Genomic DNA, 25,686 nt, shown 5'->3' with positions numbered 1-25,686 from the left:
GAGGTTCCGGCAATCAGCTCTTGGAGCCAAGTGACCTATCAAAGCTTTGTGCCATCACTGTCGCCGTGTTCGCAAAAATCATCAACCATCCGAGCAGTTCGTTACAACACAACAGCAGCCGCCGATCTAACTGCAACGCCGCCCCAGTCAACCGTAGAGTAGCAGACGAACAGGTCATAAAAGCGGCACCAACTGCCACCGGTGAACGAGGGTGGGCGGAGGCGATTCCCGTAGAAGTTGGAGTCCCAGTAGGTCGTGGTTTTGACATTGCAAGCGCAAGAAAGTCAAAGAGCCACGCATGCGCGTTAATGCGTAGCTCCGTCCCTGCCCCCCTTTTTTTCTTTTTTTTCTGCTATGTTTCATCTTCCTATTCACTTTCTGCGTGCCTGCCTCACTGGCGATCGACAGCCAGTTCTGCGACAAGAGACGCGAGGCGGCAAGGTGATTAGTCGAGCACGCATGAAAATGAGCAGATCCATCATCTACAGAGAAAAGTGTCCCGTTTACTGCATGACATCGGTTTTGACGAACGTGACGTCGTGAGCACCAGCCAGGATCACTTATAACGCATATGTGGGTTCTGCTGAGTCCAGTGCCGATACTTATATATTCAGACGGCCTGGGGACTCGTCAGAGCCAGATACCACGAGTCACCATAATCGCGTGGCTCGGCATGCATACATACGGACGACGCGCATACATACACGGCACCATTGCGAAAATGCCGGATATATACGTCGGCGGACAGCCCGACTCTCTCTTGTTTCGATTTCGACAAGACTGCGGAGTATGGCGATGTGAACTACTTTTCATGCCCATGCACAAGCGATCCAATCAATCAGGGCCACTCGCGATCCCACTCTTAGTCCAACCGCGCGAAGATGATACCGAACGACTCTTTACAAGTGTCTCTGCTTAAGCTCATGCTTGACTTTAAAAACCTGGGTGTTCAAGCAGCGCAAAAATAACTGATAATAATTCTATTTACTAGCTGAGTGCACCTTGAAAAGCCGCAAGTTCTGCTGCTGTCGACGTGGTATTATAAGAGTACAGCCTTCGTTAACCTCCCTATTTTTCTATCGTCGTCTCTCTCTCTCTCTCTCTCTGTTTATTAACTTTGATGCCCATCACTGCCTACTGCGCCTGTGTAGTGAGATTGCAGCGTGCACCGAATAATATGCCACGAGATTATTTAATTATTTAATTAGTGTGTTTTTACAAACCTCCCACTATACTGTAAACGAAAATAAACCCACCTGGGAGTCTTTAATAGGTGATGTGCCCTAAAACCTCCCCTCCTCAAATATTTACTCCGATGTATGGGAGCAAAACAGCGCCATTCCCTCGTTTCACTCCGCTGGCTAGCTGCGGGAGTATTAAGGCGACATGACGCGATTTTACTCCGCTTAAAAATCTTGTTCTCCCGTGAAACTCCGACAGGGAGTTTTAAAAAACTCCCCTCCGCCGATACAGGTTGGTCACGTGGCGCTTCTGATGAGGCTGTGCGCCTCGCCAGCGACCGGGCGCGTTCGGCGGAGCGGGCAGTGTTCATGGCTGACGGTTTGTTTACGTGTGTGAAGTGTCGTTCCGTGACAGCGTTTCGTCAATTTGTTTCCCGTATTTCCTTCCAGAAAGTGTTATAGGCATGCCTGAAGCTCACTGTATCTCAGCTTCAAGTACATTAGCTGTGATCACTTTGCTGACAACGATGATTGCAAGAGCCACGTTTTCAAGTGCGGAAAAAGGCTTAGGTATACCTCGAAGCTGCTCACTGGCTCGTGATGTCGGCTCACGTTCTGGCTGTGTTTTCGTGCTGCGTCACCCTGTCTTGTGTTCTTCAGTACGTGAAATGCGACTTCTACGTCCTTTTGAGTACATGCTGACAACGCCCAGTGTAGTGTTTGAAAGGACCGCGTAGCAATGGCAACAGCAGCCACTGTTCGAGCGACGACATCCGTGCTAGTCGCGCATGAATGGCGTAACCCAAGTTCGTTGCGGTGCTGTGTTGCCAGTGAGAAAGACCGGAGTGCAAGCAACTGTTTTTATGTATCTGTGAACGGATATCCTCGCCCGAAGAAAAAGGGTAGGACATAAGTATGCGCACTGAAAATAAAGCTTCTTATTGAGCGATGTGAATCGAATTGTTATCGCGCATATAGGTTTTGGTCACGTCGTTGCTTCCGATATTGCATTAACATTACGCTCTATCCGAGACACTGATTTAGGCGCATGCCTGCTGGCTCCGAGTTTAGGGATTCACTCGACAGATCAGCGATGTAGCTCCTTTTCGTCTCGATTGCTTTGACGCAGAGAAAGTAGTGCGGTGTATAAAATGTATGACTGCGCATTTTTCGGTGTTACGTCGGCTGCTGCGGGTCATGCTCACACGTAATAATTTCTTGCTACGCTACCACTATATCGCAAAAATTTAATTTTGCTATGCAGCACATACTTACATTTTTCTTGCTTACTGTAACTAACGCACTACTTTTTAGCCGCGAACGCCGGCAGTGTGCGAAGTCGCTTCAGCACTCACAGAATGGCATGATAATTTTGAAAAATTACGCCATTAACTTTTTTCTCTCACTATTTTGAATTAACAGTTTTGTGTTGATTAAGGTATTCTATGAATTTCAGAGAGGCAGATCTCGTATGAACGAGTATGTGAGTCGTAATTCTGAAAACAGCACAGCTGCTCCCTAGGCGGTTTCGAGGCACACAGTATCGTGGCTATATATATACTGGCACCGTTGCTTCTTGAGTATCGCGTGTACGTGGGATGTCTTTCAAATTTCTGCATTGGGCGTTTCTGAAATGTTTATGTATGTCATGATATATGTGCTTTCATTGACTTGTGTCGTCGAATTTGACGCGGTCTCGTGCGCATATTTCGAAATTTGACCAGCAGCCTCTCCATGTAAACATGTTCGCGCAAACTCACGCGATGCCTCTTTTTATACTCCCGTTGCACCTCGAAAAAACTCCGTCAATTGCAAAGCAAAAAATAAAGAAAAGACAGAAAAAAATGCTCCCATAATTCCATGCAAAAATTCCGCTCCTACGGAGTAAAAATTGTACTCCGATCATACGGAGCATAACTCCGAACCGGGGGGTCGCTAGAGGACAAGCAGTATACTCCCACCTCAGAGTGATTTCCGTTTACAGTGTATGGTGTTGGTCATTTCCTATGCTCAGATTCGGGTTGCTAAATCCAACCAACCAATCGACCTTCTGCAATTAGCGTCACAATTGATGTAACGCTATTACAAAGGCTGAATGCGCCATTTTTGTACCGTACTTTGTTGGTTGTAGTCGTCACGTAGAGTGAACTCCCAACGTCAGCTGCCGCTTTGTGATAATCGAATCTTGCGTTGTCGTTTGCAAGCGGTTTAGCGTTTTGATAATGATTAGTTTCTGACTGCGGGGATGCCTTGCTCTTCGCTGTTCTTCAAGGCCCGACTGGCACGCCACTCCAAACTGTCTGCTTCAACTAAGTCCTAATGCCCTTCGACTGCTAGCTTTGTTTTAGGCTGTAAGACGGGCAATAGGCTTCTAAAACACGTTCGTGCAATTTCGCACCAGATGAGCCAACCTTTGTATCGAGTTCAGGTACAAGAAAAGAAGGAGAGAGGATCGGAACTCTCGGCGAGCTCAAACGAAGCTGAAGCCTCGCTTGAGTCACTTTAGGAGCAGCCAAGCAATCAGCACAGTGACAAAAAAACATTTCGCAAGATGCAGCTTAGCGAGGGTTTCAAAATGGAAATTAAAGAATTGAGCGAAAGCCATGCTCCTCAGGCAGCAGCAGAGTGATTGGTCGAGTACCGTTTCAAACGGATCATCCGAGCAGCGGAGGAGAGCGGCGTCCCTTCTCGGCGTGATCCGCACAGCTGGTCATCTGGGCGGAACAACAAAGCCGGCATGGTAAAGCTGCAGCAAGAAAGAAAAAGGGCTCCGCTACACTTGGCAAGCGCAGCCTCGCCGTCATGCACCGACGTGGCCGCAGCGAAGATCAAGAATGAGCAAATCTCGCGCTGATTTAACGCGCGTGGGAAATTGCGCAAGCTGCGCAGCAGTACACACCGTATATTGAATCAGCAGCGCCGTTGCCGCGTCACTGCAGACCCGCTCACGTTTTACTCAACTTTACAAATCTTTAAGCAGTAAGCGAAGAGTGTGCTTATATATGTATGTACGTATATATATATATATATATATATATATATATATATATATATATATATATATATTGTCACGTGGTAGTGACGGTGAAGAAAGCAGCAATACGGTGGAATACAAAACTACCTTTTATTGGACGAGCCTGTGCCCACAAAAACAGGCTACACTTATAGCAGAACGATAGCGGCGAACACGGTCGGCGATCGTCGGAAATCTGATCAGCGGGTCAAGCGCGTCGGCTTTTATACAGCAGTCGTCGAATGTTCCAGACTAATCGTTCGGACCCGCGTGCCTTCCACAAAGTTCTACACCATTCGCGTCACGCGATGAAATCAGATAACGCAACGTTCGGCGACAACAGACAGCCGGGTAGAAGCATCGATAACTTTCCAGAAACTTTGGATACATGCAGGCGCGTCCCGCGCTGTGCGATTACATTTGTTAGGCGGCGAAACGTGGTCGCCTGATAAAGATAAGTACACGTGTCAATATATATATATATATATATATATATATATATATATATATATATATATATATATATATATATATATAACATGTTTAGCGGAACTATTGGCTAAAAAAATACGGTACAGCGTTCCCCTTCCACATCAACTTTTAATTGTTTTAACAACCATGTTTGCGTCTTCACGTTCGTGGCATGAAACACACGTTCTTTGTCGAAATTACTACACCAGATGTCACAAAAAAATGAGACAGCCTTAGTTTTAGCCTAATACAAGTACCCCTATATTGTCGCAGTTTTCCTTCGTCTGATGGTCAAGTGGCATCGTCGTGCTCGTATTGCGATCGTTGCAGGAGACGTAGTTTCTATTTTCGTGTTCGTGTCCGGAATAATCCCTTACAAAACTTTTTATACAAAGTCTATAGACAGTCTATTGACGTCTATAGACTGTCTATAGACTTTCTATAAAAATTTTTGTAAGGGATACAACCATTCTATTCTAACAATATTCATTTTCGCGCTTCATGAGTGGTCGAGCGGATCTCCGCTTACATTGTTACTGGGATCGGCTGGTTACGAATGGCGAATGATAGAGGAATGGAATCGAGCGAAAGGAATTCCTACATTATACCAGCCCTTATCTCTCACATTTCTTAATAAGTTATGACAAGTCATGTAGTGTCACTAACTGGCCGAAATGTCAACCTTGATATGTGTAGCACTGTTTATCCTTTGGTGAAACCATGGCGCATCAGGCATTGCCACAGTGTACTCGTGAAGCTGTTCTCCCCTACCCCACCATTCCTCCACATTCAGTCCAAGAAGAGTACACGCGCTCTTGACCAAAGTTCGTTTGTTGCCTGCGTCATCAGCGCCCGGGCAGAGCCGTTCAACGTACCATTCCCTCTTCTCTGAACGCCCCTATTTTCTCCTATTCAGATGCCTTTGGTCACTCCATGCGCGGAGGTGTCAAGAAGCAGCCCAAGGCAAACAACCAGACAGAAAACACCTTCGTGGACTCCGGCATCGAAATCGCTGCGTTAAAACAAACGAGCGAGCGCTGACGCAACGTGCAGCGTGCGCAGCTTGTGGAAATTAACACAAACAAAAGCCGTGCCCCAGAACCTGGAGATAGATTCCATTGTTCACAATTTCACTGAAATGAGCGTGTAAGAAGCAAAACAACAATGACGGACAAATTAAGACACCGCCCAAATAATGGGCGGTGTCTCAAATAATGGCTCAATAATGGCTCATTCAGCCAAGAAATCGTAAAACACTCTTGCAGATTCACAACTATTCCACTGATTTACTGCTCTGATTGCTTGCTTGTTTCACGTGCGGTGAAATATGTGTGAAATAAACAATCTTGAAATGTCTAGGTCTGAGTTCTTTTCTCCAGTTTTTTTTTTATTTTCTTATTTCTGAATTTTTTAATGTGAATGCCTAATGAAGAACCTGTTGCCTACAGTAAATAACATTTAGCGTTCTTTCTTTGAAATGTGATAAATTTTATTCGATTCGATTCACCTGTTGTGTAAGGAAGCCTTCCCGTGTTTCACTATTCTTAAGAAGAACGACTGGACGTAAGCTTCTTAAGAACGCAGAATTCTACCAAGCTTCACCCAATGTCATGCCTCGCTTAATGTCAAGCTCGACAAGAAAAACATAAATTAAATTGCGTTGCGAATCTCTCGAAACAGAAAAGGAGGCGGCTTCTAAAGTCATTTTCAGCAGGAGACAGGAGATAAAGAAGTAGCGGTAGAAGCCAAGAAAGAATGTCACAAAGTAACTGCCATCAACCTCAAAGCCGACATGACGGTCACAAACAGACCACGGTGTCTGCAACGACGCAGCACAGCAGAATAGCAGATAATGAGGTTGTGCAGCCGTGGCTGGAGAAAATGAGCGAGCTTGGTCTTCTAAACACGTCCACGCGCGCTTTGAAGCCAGCAGAGCTCGCTTACTGACGAGCAGCTAGCGGTTCCTTTATTCGTAGCAGAGAAAAAACCACAACAACACACTCTCCAGTCGAGACGACACCGCTGCAGGCAGCGACCGTGCGAAGAGACACAGAGAAGCTGTGCTGATAACCGACTCCAACTAGAGAAACAGGAAGAAAGAGACACACCCCCTCCCCTTTATCCCCTTTTCTTTCTTTCTTTCCTTCTTTCTGAGCTCTTGAAACAACCAACGCCGCAGGAATCGGGAAGGAAAAAATAAACAGCTGAAATAAGCGCCACACGCTACGAAGTCGACATCTTTGTCCGGTACGTGCCCTCGCTGCCCCGTTAGTACGACGGGTTGGCCGTGCACAAGAGCATGCGCATACAAGCCTTCCACGTTGATGAGGTGAATTTTTGTTTCGCGTTCCTCCTCGCTTTGTCTCGACTCTTCGTGTGAAGCAAAAATGCGTGGCATAATAACTTTAGGAAACGAAGAACTTCGCTCCAGGCTTTCAAAATTGCGAAAGAATAGCCGAATAAAGAAAAAGAAACGACGACGGAACCTTTCTTATTCGATGTTGCCGACAGTGGGATGCAAGAACGCTGTCGTCGCCAGATGCAGTTGCAGAGAGAGAGAGTTTGGCACAGATTGTTTATTATTTGTATTGAGCGCACGTGGGAAATACGGCTACTTCCAGACGTTCTCGCTTCAGAGAAGAACGCTGCTAGCGCACGTTCCACGAGAGTTCCAGGGTGGGGGGAGGGGCTAGCTTGCATATGTTTCAGTCCGTTTGCATCGAATCTCTTCCCAAGTCATTCTCGAACGTTTTTCAGTCAGCAGCTCAGTCTTTCTCTTTTTCCTTTACAGTGCCTCGTCCAGTGGTTGGTGAGCGGTGAGTTTTAGCGGTGCCCTAGAAATCAGAGTTTTTGTAAACATCAGAATTCTCGCGGTGCTCAGACAGCGCAGACATCTCTACTTCTTCATTTTTAAGAAAATCCTTACTTAGTTTTAACTAGCGTTCATACGCACGTAAGCACAACTTGTTTTCAAACAGAAACTACCAATAGCCGGGAGCTGATTTTCCGTTGTGTTGACAGAGCACTCGGTCGCAAGCTCCGACACATAAGGTAAATAAATAAATAAATAAATAAATAAATAAATAAATAAATAAATAAATAAATAAAAATATAAATAAATAAATAAATGAAGAAAGAAAGGAAGAAAGGAAGAACGTTGGAAGCAAGTTGTTTTTTCATCCACTTTCATTTCCATTAAATTATCGTTTCTTTATTTCATTTATTAAGCACAAGTAATTTCCCCTATGTTGTCCTTGGTGTCAGTGTTTGTTGACTTCTTATGATACGTTCAAATGGATGACACACATAAAAGGCTCGAAAATAAACTCCGGACACTAATGACAACATTAGAAATACACTGGGCACTTTTGACCAGAAAAAAGGAAGACGAAAAAAGAAAAAAAAAAAAAAAACAGAATGTGAACTTGATTGGCGGCTCTGCCGTGAATCTCCAGTTCTCATCTACAGGCCGGACTAGAAATCAGGATCCCGTTCGGCGCAGCCAGAGATCCTTGCACCTGTTGTCAGTCTGAACAGCACACAGGACAGAAAGCTCACAGCTGGCGGCAAAGCGGAACATGCACATAGTCTAGTGCTGCACGCATGCGGTCGGGAAACGTGGCACTCGGGCGGCTCGTGTAGCACCATTTGACCTCGGCTTCATAGCACGCGGACACTTGCGGCGGCGAAATAGTGGAGATGGCAAGAAAATGGTCCTGGATTGTCGGTTGTTGCGTGCTCTGCATCTGCCTAAGTATGCGGCCCTGCGAAGCCCTCGAAATATGTAAGTAATATGTTTGCTTTTCAAGCTCGAGGAGCATAAGGGCGCCATTGGACAGACGCAATATGGTCCGCAGGTGGGATACGATGGTTTGCATAAAGGGATAGATAGGCAAGCGCGCACAACTGCGTCGCCGGTGCGAAGCGCACACTTGCAGCATATGCCGAGTAGGAAGCGCTAAGCAGCATTAACCGCTAGATTTGCCTGAAATCCTAGAACACCACAAATCACGTCGTTTTTACTGGCGCATGTCGGACACACAGACGTTGCTCTAAATCCATCAAAGCACGGTTTTCATGATGGCTAAATAGACGCCACACTATCAGGTTCCGTATTTGGCTGTGTAGACAAGGATGACAATAGCTTGGATAAGCGCAGCGACTGCAAGTGTGCCCGCAGGTCTCACAGCTAGACTAGGCGTCCTTGCTCACAAACACCGTGGAAGTGCAAGCCTCAAGGCAGGCAGGTCGTCGAAGCGGTGCCTCCAAGATTTACTTATTCTCCGCACTCGAAGATCACCGAGCACGCACGTCTCAGCATTCCCGCCTCTTCAACTGCTGCGTGAATAAAACCCAAGCCCAAAGGGTGATTCATCTGCGGGAGTTGTCAATCGGGGTCATTTTCGGGAAGTGAATCCAGCAATATGAGTGTCACTCGCGCTCTAGTTGGCACAAACTGATAGCGCATCCTAGATAGTACTCTACGGGCGACGTGCTTGCACAAATTTTAGTGACTCTATGCGGCGCCTGACGTTACCAAAGTGGTTTTCGTGAGCATTCAATGTTGCCACAGAAAAGCTGAATGTTGGAAGGCTACGTAGCTCCTTGGGACGTGTAACCGAAAAAGTGTCCATTTCTTCACTACAGCGGAGGGTTGCCGTAAAATTACCGAATAAATGTCAAAGAGAAACCGTACACAGAGCTTTCTAGGCCAGTGCACCGCCAAAGTGAAAAGAATTTCGAGGCATATTGCTAAGGTTTTGCAACAGTACAGTATTTTGCATCAGTTTGTTCCGCTATGGTTTACGTGCGTGCTGCGTGTCACAATGATCCGCTGTTGTAGCGTGCACCAGACGGATCCATTTAACACCGCTTTAATATGAATAGACAAGCACTGCCCCATGAAATTATAAAATTTGAGTACACAAAGATGGCTGGTCAGAAATGGGTGTGCGAAATTTTGGCTTAACTATTGTTGAGTACCGCACCACACAGCTGCAAAGGAATCACAAGCTATACAAAAGTGTGGGTGTACTGTGAAGATGTTACAAAAAAGTGTATTTATGTCTGTAAATAGCGCCTAATATTTGTCTGCTAGCCTACTGCTTATTTTGAGAACACTTTGCGCAAACTGCCGAACTTTTTCTTACACAACCTGTAATGTTTTCAAACAGAACTAGAGGTGACACCTAAAAAAAATTCATTCCAAACAAAATCAGCCACTTTTGTTACCCTTGGCCAACATTCGCGAAATATTCGCGCGCAAGATTGAATCGCCAGAATTTACGTGAATTCTTACAAGAATTTCCTTTTGCCTGTCTATAGAACGCCTACGAAGCCAACAGATTGAATGTTATCACGCGTACTCTATTTTTATATCGCCGATGACTGTTTTTTATCAAATTATTGCTGTTATCAAGTTATCATTCGACGCAAAACTTACTTATTGTAAAGCGTGAGAATATACGGAGGGATCATTTTTAAGCTTCACGGAATTTTTAGATACCGCTTGTTGCAGTTAGCATAATTCTTGTATTCTTGTTATTGAGCTGCATTATTCAAAGAGGCAGACATTACTAACATGAGACATCGAAACACATATTCAACTAAAGAACAAAAAATTACTAATTAACTTCTTAATTAGTTGCTTTAGAGCAAATATCGCAATTTGCCATAGGTAGCCGGTGACATTGCAAGATGTTTCCACTTAAAATAAGTTTCTAGGATGACAACAATTAAGAGATATTTCCCAAGATGTGGGACGAAATGCATGAGTGTTCCAGTTACCTTTGTGCTTAAATGCACAAAAGAGCGTTTTCATAAAAAAGGAAGTGGAACAAAAGTGCATATTTTACGGCGAGTTTGATGGGCGCTTATTTTCAAACTGGTGTCATTCTGGAAATCTACTCCAAGTGGATACAATTCGTAAATTGCAACATGTTTCGTATATTAATTCATTAGGATGTTAAGGATCTTTCGTTAATTAGTTAAATATGTGTTTTCATTTCACGTGCAAATATGTCGTCCTCTCTAAATAATCCTCTTCAAGGACTAGAATTATGTTATCAGCAACAGCTGATTTAAAAAAAAATTCTTAATACCTAACCATGATCACCCTGTAGGTAGTTATTCGGGGCAGTTCAGAATATAAAGCGAGAATATCCAGTCTGTGACTTTTGATTTCTCCGTCTATTCAAGAGTGACATCGCTTCCCTGATCATATCTTCAGGGCATTTTCAATGAAGGTTTATTGTGACTATTATAAGTCGTCCATATATTACAATGGGCAAAACGAAAGCATAGTAAAAAAAATGACTGTGCCTAGACTACATAGAGAGAGATTATAAATCAAGAGAGAGAGAGAGAGAGAGAAATGGGTGCATAGAAAGGCAGGGAGGTTAACCAGAGGCAGTTCCGGTTGGCTACCCTGCACGGACGGAAGGGTGCAGGGGGGGGATAAAAAGAGAACGAGAGCGGAAGGGGGAGATAGAAATAGAGACGAGCACGACCAAACCACGTACACTACAGAGCAGTAGGGGCGGTGTTCTTATAGTCTATCGTGAAGCCCCGAGACCGCAGGAACCTTAATAACGCGATTAAGGCCTTTAGCGTGGATGTTCTGTGGGAGTACTGATCTAAAGCTTTCAGTTCTGATAGTGATCGATTGTCCAACTGGTCCAGTACTCTGTACAGGACTTCTCTCTGAGCACTATAACTCGGGCAGACACAGATCAAATATATATATATATATATATATATATATATATATATATATATATGTGTGTGTGTGTGTGTGTGTGTGTGTGTATATATATATATCAAATTTTATAATACAGACAGTGGGCGACGACCACGCAGGCGATAACAAGGGCGTCAACCAATTCAAAAGCTTTGCCAAGAGCGGAAAACTGTCCGAATTCAAGCTTTTGTTCATTGCTAGATTTAAATATAGGCGTACGACAACTTTAACTGATCACTGTTTGCAAGATGTGATCGAGAAAACCACAGCACTTACATGCGCTCCCTTCACAAGTCGTTTCGGTGCACTACACGCCAGCTTCAAGCCTAGCACACAGAGAACGAGATCTGCCCGCCGTAGCGCTAATTCCAACTGCCTTAAATAGTGCATAATAAATAAAATCTTGAATGATATAAAAAAACAGACGTGTACGACGTGCTTGCAGACTGTGGGAGACGCGGGTAGTGCGTCACTGTGCCCCGGAATAAAGGAAACATAACCCGGCGTAGCAGCCATACAGACGAGCAGATCGCATGAACAAAGCCAAAGTAGAAAGAACAAACAAGAAAGCAGCAAAGCAGCAGAGTGACAGGGATTTGCCGCTTGTTTGTCGGAAACGCTACAGCGTGCTTACCAACTTTTACCACAGCGTTCAAAGAACAATTTCCCACTTACAGTAGCCGAAAATAAAGGTAATCCATTCACAAACGTACCAAATAATAGGTCGGCTCATCTTACACAGTCATATTCATAATTATGACCAAGACTACATCTGGAACGGCGTTTCGCCGCTGTCATTTACGAAGAATGCATGGGACATGCTATTACAAAGTGAATAGTGTAAGCAAGAAGAAACATAGTGCGCGGGTCAGTACAAAAGGATGACTGCACAAAAACGAAGGAGCAAGTGACCAAAATCATACGATTGGAAGAACAGAAAACAAGGTAAGGAAAGACAGCGCATGCCACAATCACGTCACGCAATAAACAGGGACGCGCACAATCCCGAATGCTGCCTTTATGCTTAGCTTTATGCATTGTCGAAAAACGCCACTAAAATTAATTCACGCATGTCTCATGCACATCGTCTGGCATCTTCGGTCATGTGAAATGAATAATTAATTCATAATTAATAGAATTTCGCCAGTAAAAGGCCTTCGCCCCAAGGGCTCCATCACGTAGACTGGCTTGTAGAAAAGCAAAAGAGAGATACTTGAAAACAGTAACATGAGTCAATTCAGGCATCTGCAGAAGTTAACAAAGTTGATCGTGCACATGTGTTAAATGAGATGGTATATAGCTACTGCCCTTGACAAGCGTCCAGTGCACACTCAAACAGAAATAAAAATATATTTAAATATGGGTCTAGGCCTATTTGAGGAAGCAGCTAAGGGAGCTTCACTATAGAAGCTTCACATGCGAAGCTCTATATATCATGAGCTAAGCGTCCTCAAACGACGTAACCACGTTGATCAGTACATTTCCGCGGAAAACAAACACACACACACACGTCTTCTGAGACATTTTGTTCGTATTTGGCGGATCAAGAAAATATTGGCAGCTTCAAGATTTGAACTAGTCACCATGTGATTGTGCATGCCCCGCTCCTGGGTTCTGACACATGTGATGTTCGTGTTGCCTATGTCCTTGACCTTTTGCAGACAGTGCGCGGGTTTCGCACTACTCAGCATGCGCCGACTGGATAAAACCAAGAAGGCGGGACGTCAAATCGTGGGCGGGGACACTCGTCGTCAGTATAGCGCTCACGTGGCGTCACATTAACGCGACAGCGTTAAGGAGCTCGTGTCGCAGAAAAGCCGGTGTCGTCGGCGTCGGTGGCGTTGGCCGTGAGCAAGTATCCCGGCAGGCAATTCATAAATAAAAACAACTTGCCAGGTGGGCTGGGTGGGAATAGAACCAGGGTGTCCGGAGTGTGAGACGGAGACGCTAACACTCAGCCATGAGTTCGATCGTTCAAAGTGGGACAAAAACGCCTCTAGTGAATGCGGTGTTGCCTTACAAACGTGCCGTAGAAAGCTATACTGCTGTGTATATCGGTAATTATGAGCATGTAAATTACAGAACTCGCAGTTAAACGCGTAGCGAAGTACATTTCCGCTACATTTCTTCGGCGCTTTCCGCACACGCAGAGCCATCTTGCGGCAAACACAGAAGACCCCCTCCTCGCAATGTACGGCGCAGCCCCGACAGGTGGCGCGCCACGCGCGCCACCTGTCGGAGACGTACAAAAGCACAGTTCGCACTAGGGGATCAGAAAGTTTGGACGTGGTAGTTTATAGTGTTTTTTTTTTCATTGGTTAACCTAGGTAGGATATTAGGCAGCATAGTAGCAAGAGCTTGGTGGCGCAACCCACCGCCCCGTTCCAAAGGGGACGCTCATAACATCCATCCATCCATCCATCCATCGGGGCTGTGCGGGGACCGGTGCGAGGCGCGTCGCGGCCCGGCTGTCCGTGCGGATGACGACGTTTGGCGTCCTTCCTTTCTTTAGATCACTATCATCGCATAGATCGTTTCCCTCTCCGAGACACCGAGTTCTTTGGTTCGTTCCGCTTGCTCAGGAGCACGTTTCGTTGCCGCGCCGAACGCTTCGTTGCTCGACGCTCACCACGTGATTGGTGGGTGCAAAGTCCGATGCGGGGCACCTCGTAAGTGATCGCTGCTCTGTAGCGCATAGTCTTACACCCCTTGGAGGGTCGACGGGAACGCTGTCGCGTTCCACTCTTGAAGGCGAAGCTTAAGCGTCCTCCAATTTTTGAACGTCTAGCCATTATGGGATACTATTCAGCACAGTCGGCAGATTCATTCAGAAGTACGCCTTGGAAAAGTAAAGCCGAAAGCACTATTCAAACCTACAGACAGTATTTAGGACAGTATTTAGTGGCACCGGGCAGAGCCACTTCTCCATTACGTGCGCTCTGGCTTCTTTACTTAGCTGGTATCAGAATTATTTTTTTAAGTATGCCTGAAATGGGTGGGGGGAGTAGGGCGGGAGTGTTTGAGCTAACCAATGAACTGTTTAATGCGGTCGTTATACCGATACTCGTTTATGTTAGCTTACCCCAGTAATTGTTGCCTTGCAGAGAAACGGTGGTTTATAGCAGTTTCGTAAGTGCTTTACGAATTCCAGAAAGCAGAATGTACGCCTGAAATGGCATCGGCAGGCTGAATTTGATCACGATCTGGGAGCTTCGTTTGCCGTGTCTGGCGCTTTCATAGCCGAGCCTTACGCATGGCTCTGAGGCCACGGTATGCCAACCAAATTCAATAAAATCTATGAATCCAACGAAATGCTACCTTTCCGTAGCAGATTTCGGTACCGTTGATTTCTGATTCAACATACAGCTGTATTATTACTTTCGTGCTCCTTGCTGTTCATATCCAGCAATCCATTTTAGTATAGAGTAAGAGTGATTCAAGCGTCTTTCTCTTTATATTAACTGTTTTGTTCATTCTGCGCTTCCGTTGCGTGACACGAACTGTATAATGGCAAATACGAAATAAAACTTGATAGACATGATCGAAAATATACGCAAATAAATTGCAGAATAGAAAGTGAACGATGAGATGGACAATCAAAAATGTAATAATTAAGAAACACTTATTAAATTCTGTCTCGCGTTTCTCATTAATAGAGTTTCGGTCACTGGACTTCCTTTTAATGTAGCTTTTATTTCAACTTTCTAATGAAAATCCACTGAAAGAAAAAGTAAATATAAAATGAATCGGCCTATGCGTTTATTCCTTTTGTTTTTACGAATGAGAGAGTTTTTACGAATGGCGAGAGAGAAAAATGAGATGCGAAAAACTGGGAAGTTAATAGGAAGATAAACACCAAGTTTGACACAGTAATGAATCGATTTTTAAATGCGTAAGTATTTCTATGCCTACCCAACGAGAAAACACGTCCGTTCGTTCATCACGTAAGACAAGGTAGATCGCTTTCAAGATAAGGTCCGCACCAGCGAGCGAATTGACCTTCGTGCTGCCTCTCGCTTCAACGTGAACTAAGCGCTGACAACACAGCGCACACGAATCTATCAGCACTCGGTGAACTATGCTGCCATCGTAGATCGCTTTGAAGATAGGGCTCGCGCGGCCACGCCATGCGTAGTCGTTGCTGGAGTACGGTTGAGCACGGTTGATAATAGTTCGTATCGAGAGGAGGCAGCGTTATCGACCACGTCTAAGTACGAGATCTGCCAAACGTGACACCGTTCAATTACGTCTCGCTCTACAGCACGCATCGGCCAGTGCTAATCTTCCATGAAGCAGCGGCATCATTAAAACGCATCCTAATTTGACATCAGTGAACCTTGCTACAACTCGCCTCTTCTTCACCGTCTCATGCTGGTGGTCTCACTTAACGTCACCGAACCCTTGGCTATGGGCCCAAGAATACTGGCTAGTATGGCGTCCGCGCGCCGCGCCGTATGGAGAGGGCGGGACGCTTTTTGAATGAAAGCGCAGAGGGCGCTGCGAGCAGTCCTGATGCTACGCTCTTCGCTCGACCGGACAGTGTGCACTGTTTCCGGCTAGTGCGGCTGGCAGACAGTCCTCGCTTCTCAGCCTAAGCGATCGTCAAACAATGTCGTTTTGCCACGAGATCAGTCACGTGTGCGGTCGCAATCACCAGTGGGAATGTGCCTTTACGTTGTGTGTGTGCTTAGGGGATCAGCTTGACAAAACGTTATATCCGCAGGCAAACGTGAAAAGTGCGACAGCTCGTCATTTGCACTTCGTGTCAGATTTTACCCATATAGTCAAAAACGCTAGAAACGCATTTGTGGGTGCCGGCTTCAACACAGGCGAAGGCCGGGGGCATGTAGAGCCCATTCAAGAAGCTTGGAAAAAAGATAATAACAATCTTTCACTTAAAGTGATGCCAATGATTACCAGCAGTCACATTCATCCCAATTCATTGGTAAACATGAGGGTTGCCTCAGCTTTCCAAATAACTGGCGACGAAGTAATCAAGGGGCTCTTCGTTTTCCCTGTTCCCAAGGTGAAACCAGAAAATCAGATTGCAATAATGGACGAACTGATCGATGCAAGAAAGTTTGGTGATGCCGAAAGTGCACTGGAATGTCATACTGTGTGCAGACGCATTTTGTCAGACTGCATTGTTATCGTGAGTGCAAGAAGCCACGCCAAGCTCATATATTATGTAGCAGGGCATACGGCAAGGAAGGAGTTTATGTTTGCCTCGATGTTGGTGAGGTAAATTGAAGGTGTTGTGGATGTCGCGAAGTCACACTACATTAGAGAAGGCTGTCACGCTGATTGCAAGGGGTTAACTGTTTAATAAGATAGAACAGGCAAGCGATAGAATGGAAGCTATTTACACTGACATAAGACTACGAGTCAAGAGTTACAATGATGACACCGTTTTGGTCTTCTTTCTCTTAACCGAATCTCCGCCGAATCCCCCTCCAACGGCCATGCACGTACCGAAAAGCATCCCTAACATCTCGCTTGCCCCGTCGTTCGTCCAATCACACTGCGGTGCGCGCAGTGTGCACACAACGGTGCTCTATAGGTTGACACTATCCAGAGTTCCAATGTGCAACGGGTCTCTTGTCTCACAACCTCACAGTTCGCAGTGCAACGGGTCTCTTGTCTCATAACCTCGCAAGACACACCTCCCCAAAGAAACCACTTCCCTACCAGGTGGGGCATCCGGTCCGTTCGCCGAATGTGTCGGCGGTGTGCGGTTCAGCGGCTGATTTGTGGTTGATGTCAAAGCCATGGCACTGCTTCTGCGAACCGTCTGGCGGCAGCCCCGACTCACAAAGAACTCGCTTACCCGCTCTCCGTAAACCGCGGCTCTTCCACCCCCGATGGCTATAACTCTCCGCCGCCGTCTTGGTGTCGAACCACGCGTCCCTTTCGACCACCCCGCGTGACCCTTACATGCAGCCGCCTGCACAAACAACGCTGAACTCCACCCCTCCCGGCCGAGAATGTCACAGGGATACTTGTTGTCAGCGTGACATTTCACACACACCACCCGCAAACACAATACACTACACACCACGAAGTGCGCTTGCAATTCATGAAGCAGGGCACAAATTTGCTATCAGGTCGCCCAAGCATCCCCGACCCGCCGTGGTTGCTCAGTGGATATGGTGTTAGGCTGCTGAGCACGAGGCCGCGGGATCGAATCCCGGCTACGGCGGCCGCATTTCGATGGGGGCGAAATGCGAAAACACCCGTGTACTTAGATTTAGGTGCACGTTAAAGAACCCCAGGTGGTCGAAATTTCCGGAGTCCTCCACTACGGCGTGCCTCATAATCAGAAAGTGGTTTTGGCACGTAAAACCCCACAATTAAAAAGAAGGCATCCGCGGTAGAAACAACAAAAATAACTTCGCTGTCGGCCTTGAGGCCTGTCGACCGCCGCACCCGCGAACACTGGAAATGAGCACGCGCGCACTAACCCATGCGCACACATACACACAGGTATATACACACAAAAGCTCAGCAGAGCCATATTGGCCGCACGCTTCCCACATCAGGTGTTACTCACCCTAACCGTTGTCAAATTCGTAAATTTCCAGCGCATATGACCAGCGCAGAAACCTCGTGTCGGTAGATCGAGCCCACCATGCTTGCAGAGTGTGGTCCGTGGCCACCTTCATTCTCGCTCCAAATAGCCAGGTGCGAAGCCTCCCTAGCGTCATTACGGCCGCAAACACCTCTCTCTCCCTCTATGATTAACCACTCTGCCTGTGCTACCGTCAACCTTTTACTGAGGAATGCCACCGGTGTTCTACATATACAAGCTGCGATAGGCAGGTCCCTATCGGTAGCTTGGAGGCATCGGTTGTCAACAGAAAATCGAGACTATGACCTGCGGCAGTGATGCTAACGCATTCTTTACTGCACAAAATGAGTTTCCTGCTTCTACATTATGAGGGAGCGTCAGGGTATCTCACGGTCGGACAAGTCGGAGAGAGGGCACACCCCTTTGGAATATTCAGAAGCACGATCGCGGTAATAGGTTACAAGGCCGAGCCCAGTTTTCAGATCTGTCTTTGTTTCTGTTGTTTGAAACCTTAACACTGGGCTCCAAAGCATTTGCTTCGTTTTTTCCTCAGACAAGGATTCCCCACTCGGTCAGTCGAGCGCGAGTTCTAAATCTTCTGTCGTTTTGGATTTGATCAATAGCAATTGCTTCTGAATTTGGCCATTAACTTTTTCATGAAAAAGCAATCTATCCTGGAGATTCCTTCTGTGCGTACCCTCAACTACTTGCACACAAACTTCATACAGGGAATCGCCCTCTTTCTGTTCTGCCCTGAAACTAGCCACAGGCGTTACACAATCTGAACCCACAGCTTCATTTCCAGCTAGGCCCACAGAAGCAACTATCATATCCTCCTCCGTCTTCTCATCGAGCTCTGGACCTCCTGCCGGCCAGTCTGCGACCTCAGTATCTGTAGTGATAAACACTTGCTCGAGAGTGGTTCTATATATCCTTCGCTTCTTCATCCACCAGAAGTTCATGTGCCCCTGGTGTTAACAATGCGCCTATCCCTTGTGACAACAACTCGGTGACTGCACACAGAGTCAGCACCTGTTGGTGACAGCATCCATCCTTTCCGGCTAGAGACAGTGGTACATAAAGCAAGTCAGCATCAACAACCTGACCAAACGCACCCTTTAATTTAATTTTACCTGAACTCTTGCCCTTACAAACCTCGACTACCGTCTTTATCCTTAATCTACACCTGAGTCGAGACAAGCCCTGACGGAATTCCCCCAACTTTCAAAGCGACCTACTTTAACACCGCCGACGCCGCTTGCTGGTTTCCCTTATCACACTGCTCGAACTGAAGCCAAAAACTGTCCGATAGAATTATACCCGCCCTTGCTACGAATTTGCTCCTCTCCTCCAGGGGCTGCACCTCATCGAACCCCTGCCGCGGGTCTGGACAATTGTTGACATAGTGTCCAAATTTCTTGCATCGGAAGCATCGGATAGCTCCCGTTTGAGATTTCTTGCCTGCATTTCTTGGCCACTCGTCTGCCCCACGCGTCTGTCTCCTTCACGGAGTGGCTTATCCAAACGCACTCGGGTCCCGCCCATGCGTCTGCTTTCCTCACATGTCTCGGCTAGCTCCGCAGTTTCCCTAGCGACAAACCAGTCCTTGGCTTCATTCTGTATTACGCATGTCCTTACTTCTTCTGATGATATATTTTTAAACATATCGGCGATAACCAAATCTTTTACATCCCTCAAGGTTGTGACATCCCTAGTGTTTAGGTAGTATGAGAACAGTCTCTAACCTGGTAGCCACCTGATGCCACGGATCATCCTGTTCTTTCTTTACAAACACGAATGACTGCCCAATTTTTGTTCTCTTTATTTTTTATTAAAGCCAACAAAGAACATCAAGTGGCAAGATTATACATATAAACGCTTTCTTTTTTTTTAGACAATGCAGATTTCTCATAAAGAAGTAATAAGCGCAGCGAACGTGGCATTATTGCAGACGACTTCCTAGTCGAGGCGGACATAATTTGCTGCAAGTAAAGTGAACTTCAGAAGACGAATTAAGAAAGATGCATTAATGAACTGTTCTTATTAGTGCCTTGGGGGCGTTTGTCTAAAAGGCAAATTTGGAGGCAGTGACATTTTCATGCGGACAAATCTTTTTAAAATCTTGAAAATCGCACTTATTTCAAGATATTCATCATTAAATTCCAAAGCTCAATCGAGGCAATACCGAGACTGAGCGCGTCCCGCAGCGCAGCAGGCGGCAACGCCCCGTAAAGACCGAGAGAGAAACATTTATTGTTCAAAAGGATTTTCGTGGAATCGTCGGAGCCACTTCGCTAGCCCGAGGGAGACTCGACTGGGACTGTCCCGGGACGCCACCGTAATAACCCCAATCCAACGAATGCCCGATAGATTCTCGCTCATCAGCGTACAACCAGAAATAGATACCCTCCTTCTCACCCACAACCCAGTCAACAGGAAGCCGCCAGCTGGCTCGAAATTTAGACCGGTGTATTGCCCCAGCTTGAATGAGAAAATGCCATGTTCCCTACTCGCTACAGGCCCGACTTCCCGTTGTGCCGTGGCATATCAACACTACAACATATTACATGAGATTGCGAATCGCATCTCGCAAAAAAGTATAGGGTGAAGATTGAATGATAACACGCCGCGGCAAATTCTCTGCATATTTACCGTTGAAATTTGATGATAAACATCTCGAATTTGGTGCGACTTTGAAGATGGAGAAAAATGATAGTGCATTAAAATGCGACTGCGTTGAAATTCGCCATTTTGACAACTGCCCCTAAGGCACTAATAAAAGATTAATTTTTGTTGGTTAGTCTTAATTGTTAATTGTACCTTGACTGCAATAACGCCCTGCTCGCTGTACTTATTGCCGTTTTATACAAAGATCTGCATGGTCTAAAAAACACCCAATATATATATATATATATATATATATATAAACGCGAGACAGTCCGGGACAAGTGCAAGGCTGCTTGGATGTACACTTTTTCCAAGGTAGCATTGAATTCCCGTTGAAATACACGGATAAATTGAGAACAAATATAAAACATACAAATAAAGAAAGACATCCGGAACGAGTGAACCCGGTACGATAGGTCTTTTTTCGTTTTCTTTTTAGATTGCCCCCTTCTCCGATCTTCTGAATTAGTAAGCAGTATTAAGGCAAGGTGGCCGAGAAAGGAACAAGCATAGGGAATTCTGTGCGATGAGAAAATGCCAGCAAATGTGGAAGGCCGTATGTAGGGCCATCAGGCACGGAATTAAGAAAAAAAATGTTCTTACGTCAGGAATGCTCGTAAAAGCAAATGCCAGGCGACTTTCCTGTTGGACAATATTTCTGAAGACGGCCGGCTAATGGCAAACATCGCGTACGAATAAAAAGCTTTGTCGATTCGACCGCTATACTTTATGGCACGGCAAACGTTCCGACGGAGAAAACTGACACTGGAAACGCACAGAGAGAGAGAGAGAGAGAGAGAGAGAACAAAACCAAACCTATGAAACGCAGGGCACGACAGTAAGTGTTCCGTTGGCTACTCCACATTGGGGAAGAGGAAGAAAGGCTACAATAGATGAGGAGAAAAAGAAGAGAAGATATGACAAGAATCGGGGGTTGAATTCGCAGAGCTTGCGGAGCAACGAGCTAGTATATATGGCAAGAACGCGTACAAGCTGGCACGAAATAAAGGTTTTGTGGGACGAATTCACAAAGATTTTCATTCGTAAGTGTCCATTAAAACTGGCCAGGGACCTTCGCTAATGATATGTCCAGCATCAGTATTGGCTTCAGCATTTTTTCTTACGAACAATTCTAGCTTGAAACGTTTTTTTGAGTAGATACCCAGAGGCCTATAACTTGCAAAGCGTTTCGATCGTAAGGGATATTTGCCATTGGTCAGCACCGCTCACACGTCCAGCATCGCGATTTGCTAAAATTTTCTGTTACGAACACTTCTAGCCTAAGAGCTTTTCGTGAATACGAACTCTGAGACGGGAATTCATAAAGATTTTTGCTCGCAGGTGTTCTTTGCCGTTAGCCCACTGCCTTCACTACTAACATGTGCAGCATCAGGATTCAGTGGAATTCGCTTTTAAGAACAATCCTATCGTAAGATAATTTTGTGAATACAGGCCCTGCACGGGCTCTACGAAAGACTGTTATGAGTCCCTTCTTTTTGATAGCTGTATTTTTTACTTTTGGGTATATGTGGCACCGGCTACTCCTCTTCTCTGACATGAACGCTGAAATCATAATGGTGATAACATAAACTACAATACTAAAACAGACGCACAGGGACACCATTTCTGAGGTTCGCATGCACGAAATATAAATTTTCGGCCAAAGTGGTAGACATCACATCTCAGTTTCAAGATAGCAGATTGGGTTGGCTTGGCCGCATGATATGAAATCAGAACCGCGATGGTCAAACGACAGTGAGGAATAATGTTTAGGACAAGTGGAAATGAAGTCGCGAAAAGCAGAAGCAATGATGAGACACCACTACGGGAGCTCAGTTCCGTATCAGGACTACCGAGAAGGAATGCGTGACGGAAAGAGTTAAAGTGGGAGAAGACAGCGACGTCCCACAGCAATGAGTCGTGCGTCAATAATCGATACTTCACTGTGGCGTACACAAAACATATAAATATTCATAAGTTTGTGGGTGGTTTCTTGCCTCTTTTAATAAACATCGGTGTGCTTTTTTTGCGTAGGGAGATATAAATGCATGTTGACGAAATTAGGGAACTGCGGGAGCGTAGCGTTTAGGATTCCTGCGATTGTGCTAAATTTTTTAAATTCACTTTGAATAGCACCATCTCTTTGGATGAAACAGCACCAATATTTTATTTTATTAACATATCTGTATTTCTTCTTCCAGTCGAAAGCGTCATTAGCGCCCGCAGATTGGAGCTGATTAAGATGAAGGCTTGGCAGTGGGACCCATTCCTGCGTCGCCTCAACGCCAGCGTCCACAGAAAAGATAACGTGAGCACCGAGTGCCGGGCCCACATGCAGAGATTCATCGACGCCATGATACTCCGTCAAGTACCCGGTCTTAAGCGTAAGTTTGTAAATATTGCCAGGAGATTTTACGAGTGGGGCAAGGCAAAATGCCATACAGACGTCAGAGATCCAGAGTCAGAACGTTGGCTATAAAAGTGAAGCTAGCACAGGTATGGGATGGCAGAGAGACTAGAGGACATTCGTTTAGATGTTCAGCTTGGAAGGGATGCAGCTGATTCGCTGCTCTGGTTTCCTCAGTGTGGAGTAGCAGGCTAGACGAACTTCGCTCAGCCCAAACTTTCCATCTTCGCGCCATTAAATTTGTATCTCTCTCTGGCTGCGCTGGCCAGCTGTCTGCTGAGTTTTTAGCGCACGTGCGCAGTTGCGTTTTCAATTAGAGGTCGAGAGAGTGAACAGAAAGAGGTCACAGGGGATGGCTGGCCACTTAACAGGGATGGCTTTAATCAGACACAAACAAAATCAAATAGATAACCTTGTTGCAATGGTTACTGGTAAGGCAGTTATTGCGCATAAGTACACACTCATGCGTTAAACAGGCGATCATGGGCGGCCCGATCGACTGCAGAAACGGGGACAGGCCTGCTGTGCCTACGAATACCCCACGCGCGTGGCTGTGGTAGCTAATTGACGACACAAATACGGTGGGTGCAGTTCCGAGCGGAGGAAATCGTAAACTATCGAGCGGAATCAGACAGGTGTAGAAACTAGACATGGAAGCAAGCGCTGATGGTTGACCAGATAACGCCGCTCGAACAATATCGAAGAAAAAAGTTTGAAGGCGATCCAAGCACTAGTTGACGTCGATCAAAGACAATGTCTCACAATGTCTTCCTGAGCGATTTGGCGGCGAGAGTGAGGCGCAGTCACCACGCATGGCACACTATCGCGTTATCCTTCAAGCGGGGGGAGTAGGAGGAGCGGCGGACTGCCTAAATGTTTAGACTGCACAATGGTCAGGATCGGCCCACATTTTTAGACTGCACATCTCCGCGATATTAGCCTACAGCTTCAGACTATACATACCCAGGTGAACAGGCCAGATTATTAGACTGCGCTACCTACGGGACCGGCTCAAATTTTCAGATTGCACGCTATTCGGGATCCGCCCACATATTAAAACCCACTGTCTCCGAATTAGCGCACGAAAGAGGCTAGAAGCACATATACCCAACACAAAACAGTGTGTGTGTGGGGGGGGAGGGGTGGGGGAGTTAACTCACTGAACATGACACTGTTTCTAAAAGAAAGAATGCGGAGCACGGAAGCACCGATGAGCGGGCAATGGTTATGTCGTACTCAAGATTACAGCGGAGCAAAAATTTGAGGCTGGGAATTTTCGGCCGCCGTCTGGTACTAGTAGTACATAGCACGATTTCTGACATTTTGCACAATTTTGATGCCCAAGCATAAAGTGGCCCATTGAGCGAAAAAGAAGGCGTCTTTAGCAGCGAAACGGCAGCCAAATTACCATTGGCTGCGACGTCACTTCACGTGCGCGCCTCGACGGAGCAGAGCGGGCGGAAGGGGACAACTGCTGGCGCGGCAGGTGTGACGTGAAGGGAGAGGGCATAACCGCAACGCCACTTCGCCCTCGCTCTCGTCCTCGGAAGCCTATGGTAAGCGCGGGTTTCTTTCTTCATAGCCTCGGTAATCGCCGTGAAGAAATGAACGGATAAAAAATTGAATAAATTCCAAGAGAAAAATGTTCGCGGTAAGGAGCATCGAGGCCGGGTGTCTTACCCACTGGGCTAAACCTGCGCCTTTTAGATAGCAGGCCTGTATAATCTCCTTTATGACGCCATGCTACTTAGACCGAAATTTACATTGCCAAGCCAGCGTGACGAAAGCGGTGACGTCAAAATCACCGTGACTTACTCAGGAGCTTCCCCATTAGATTCTATGGTAGTCGGGATAGGTAGACGACGTCACGGAGCGAAGTGTATCGGCTTTGTGCTATCTATACGAGGTGTTGGCCAAGCGTCTCAACACGCTCGCTTGCCCACGAGGAGTTTACAACTCTAAGGACCACTCAGTGACGTTTAATTGGACATTAATGTTCTGGCATTCACAACACATAAGTGCCTAGGTGTACTCGGATTTCTTAAACAGTTCAATCGCGCCGGAAATAAATTTAGGACCTTCGTCAAACCTAACTTCGTTCCATGAATGCAGTCACTTAAACCCCTATCTTCAAATTTTAAAGCGCAGCTCTGAGGCGCCCGTTCCTACGGCGAACGTCGGCGTCGCTTGTAACCGAGCGAAGGAGCACAGCGAAAGATGAGAGCGAACGCGGCGCGCAGCGAAGCACGATAAAAGCGGCGAGAGCGAAGAGGCGCGAAGAGAAACGCGGGAGGAGGGTGCAGCAGAACCAAGAGGTGGAAAGCGGAGGAGTGCATGGCGAACGGGTGAGCAGGAAAGAGGAGTACCGGCGGCGACCAGGCATGTAGGCAGCGCGGAAACAAAAACGCTGGTGTGGTAACGGGCCCAGTGAGCATGCGCTACTTCGGCCGCGGTGACGCCGCTAGATAATGCGCTCTGCGCAAGCCACAAGTTTGCATGTTCACGCTTTCTTTCTGAACAATGAGCGACGCAACCGCTGGAAATGCTCCGTCTGCCGCTGCTGCTAAGTGAGCTAGCTGCCCGAGCAGAGGTTCAGCGCCGCCACCGTGAACACCCTGTCGTTAAGAATGAAATTCTCTG

At 46.3% G+C, this 25,686-nt stretch overlaps 1 protein-coding gene across 4 annotated transcripts in view; it reads right to left on the bottom strand.

Moving 5' to 3' along the window:
* Dgk (diacyl glycerol kinase 1) overlaps positions 1–25,686 on the bottom strand; it is a 563,049-nt gene that overhangs the window by 157,575 nt on the left and 379,788 nt on the right. For 3 of the 4 annotated variants that reach the window (XM_050179474.3, XM_050179478.3, XM_055071477.2), the window contains exon 5: positions 3,823–3,895. The exons of the other annotated variant lie outside the window; for it this stretch is intronic. In XM_050179474.3, the coding sequence (XP_050035431.1) occupies positions 3,823–3,839 (17 nt within the window). In that variant the 5' untranslated portion in view covers positions 3,840–3,895. The remainder of the gene's footprint in view (positions 1–3,822; positions 3,896–25,686) is intronic. 4 annotated transcript variants of the gene reach the window in all.

Source organism: Dermacentor andersoni, chromosome 5 (genome assembly GCF_023375885.2).
Source record: "Dermacentor andersoni chromosome 5, qqDerAnde1_hic_scaffold, whole genome shotgun sequence".
NCBI lineage: Eukaryota > Metazoa > Arthropoda > Arachnida > Ixodida > Ixodidae > Dermacentor > Dermacentor andersoni.
The sequence above is the reverse complement of the archived record's forward strand: the minus strand, read 5'-3'. Positions and strand labels throughout refer to the sequence as shown.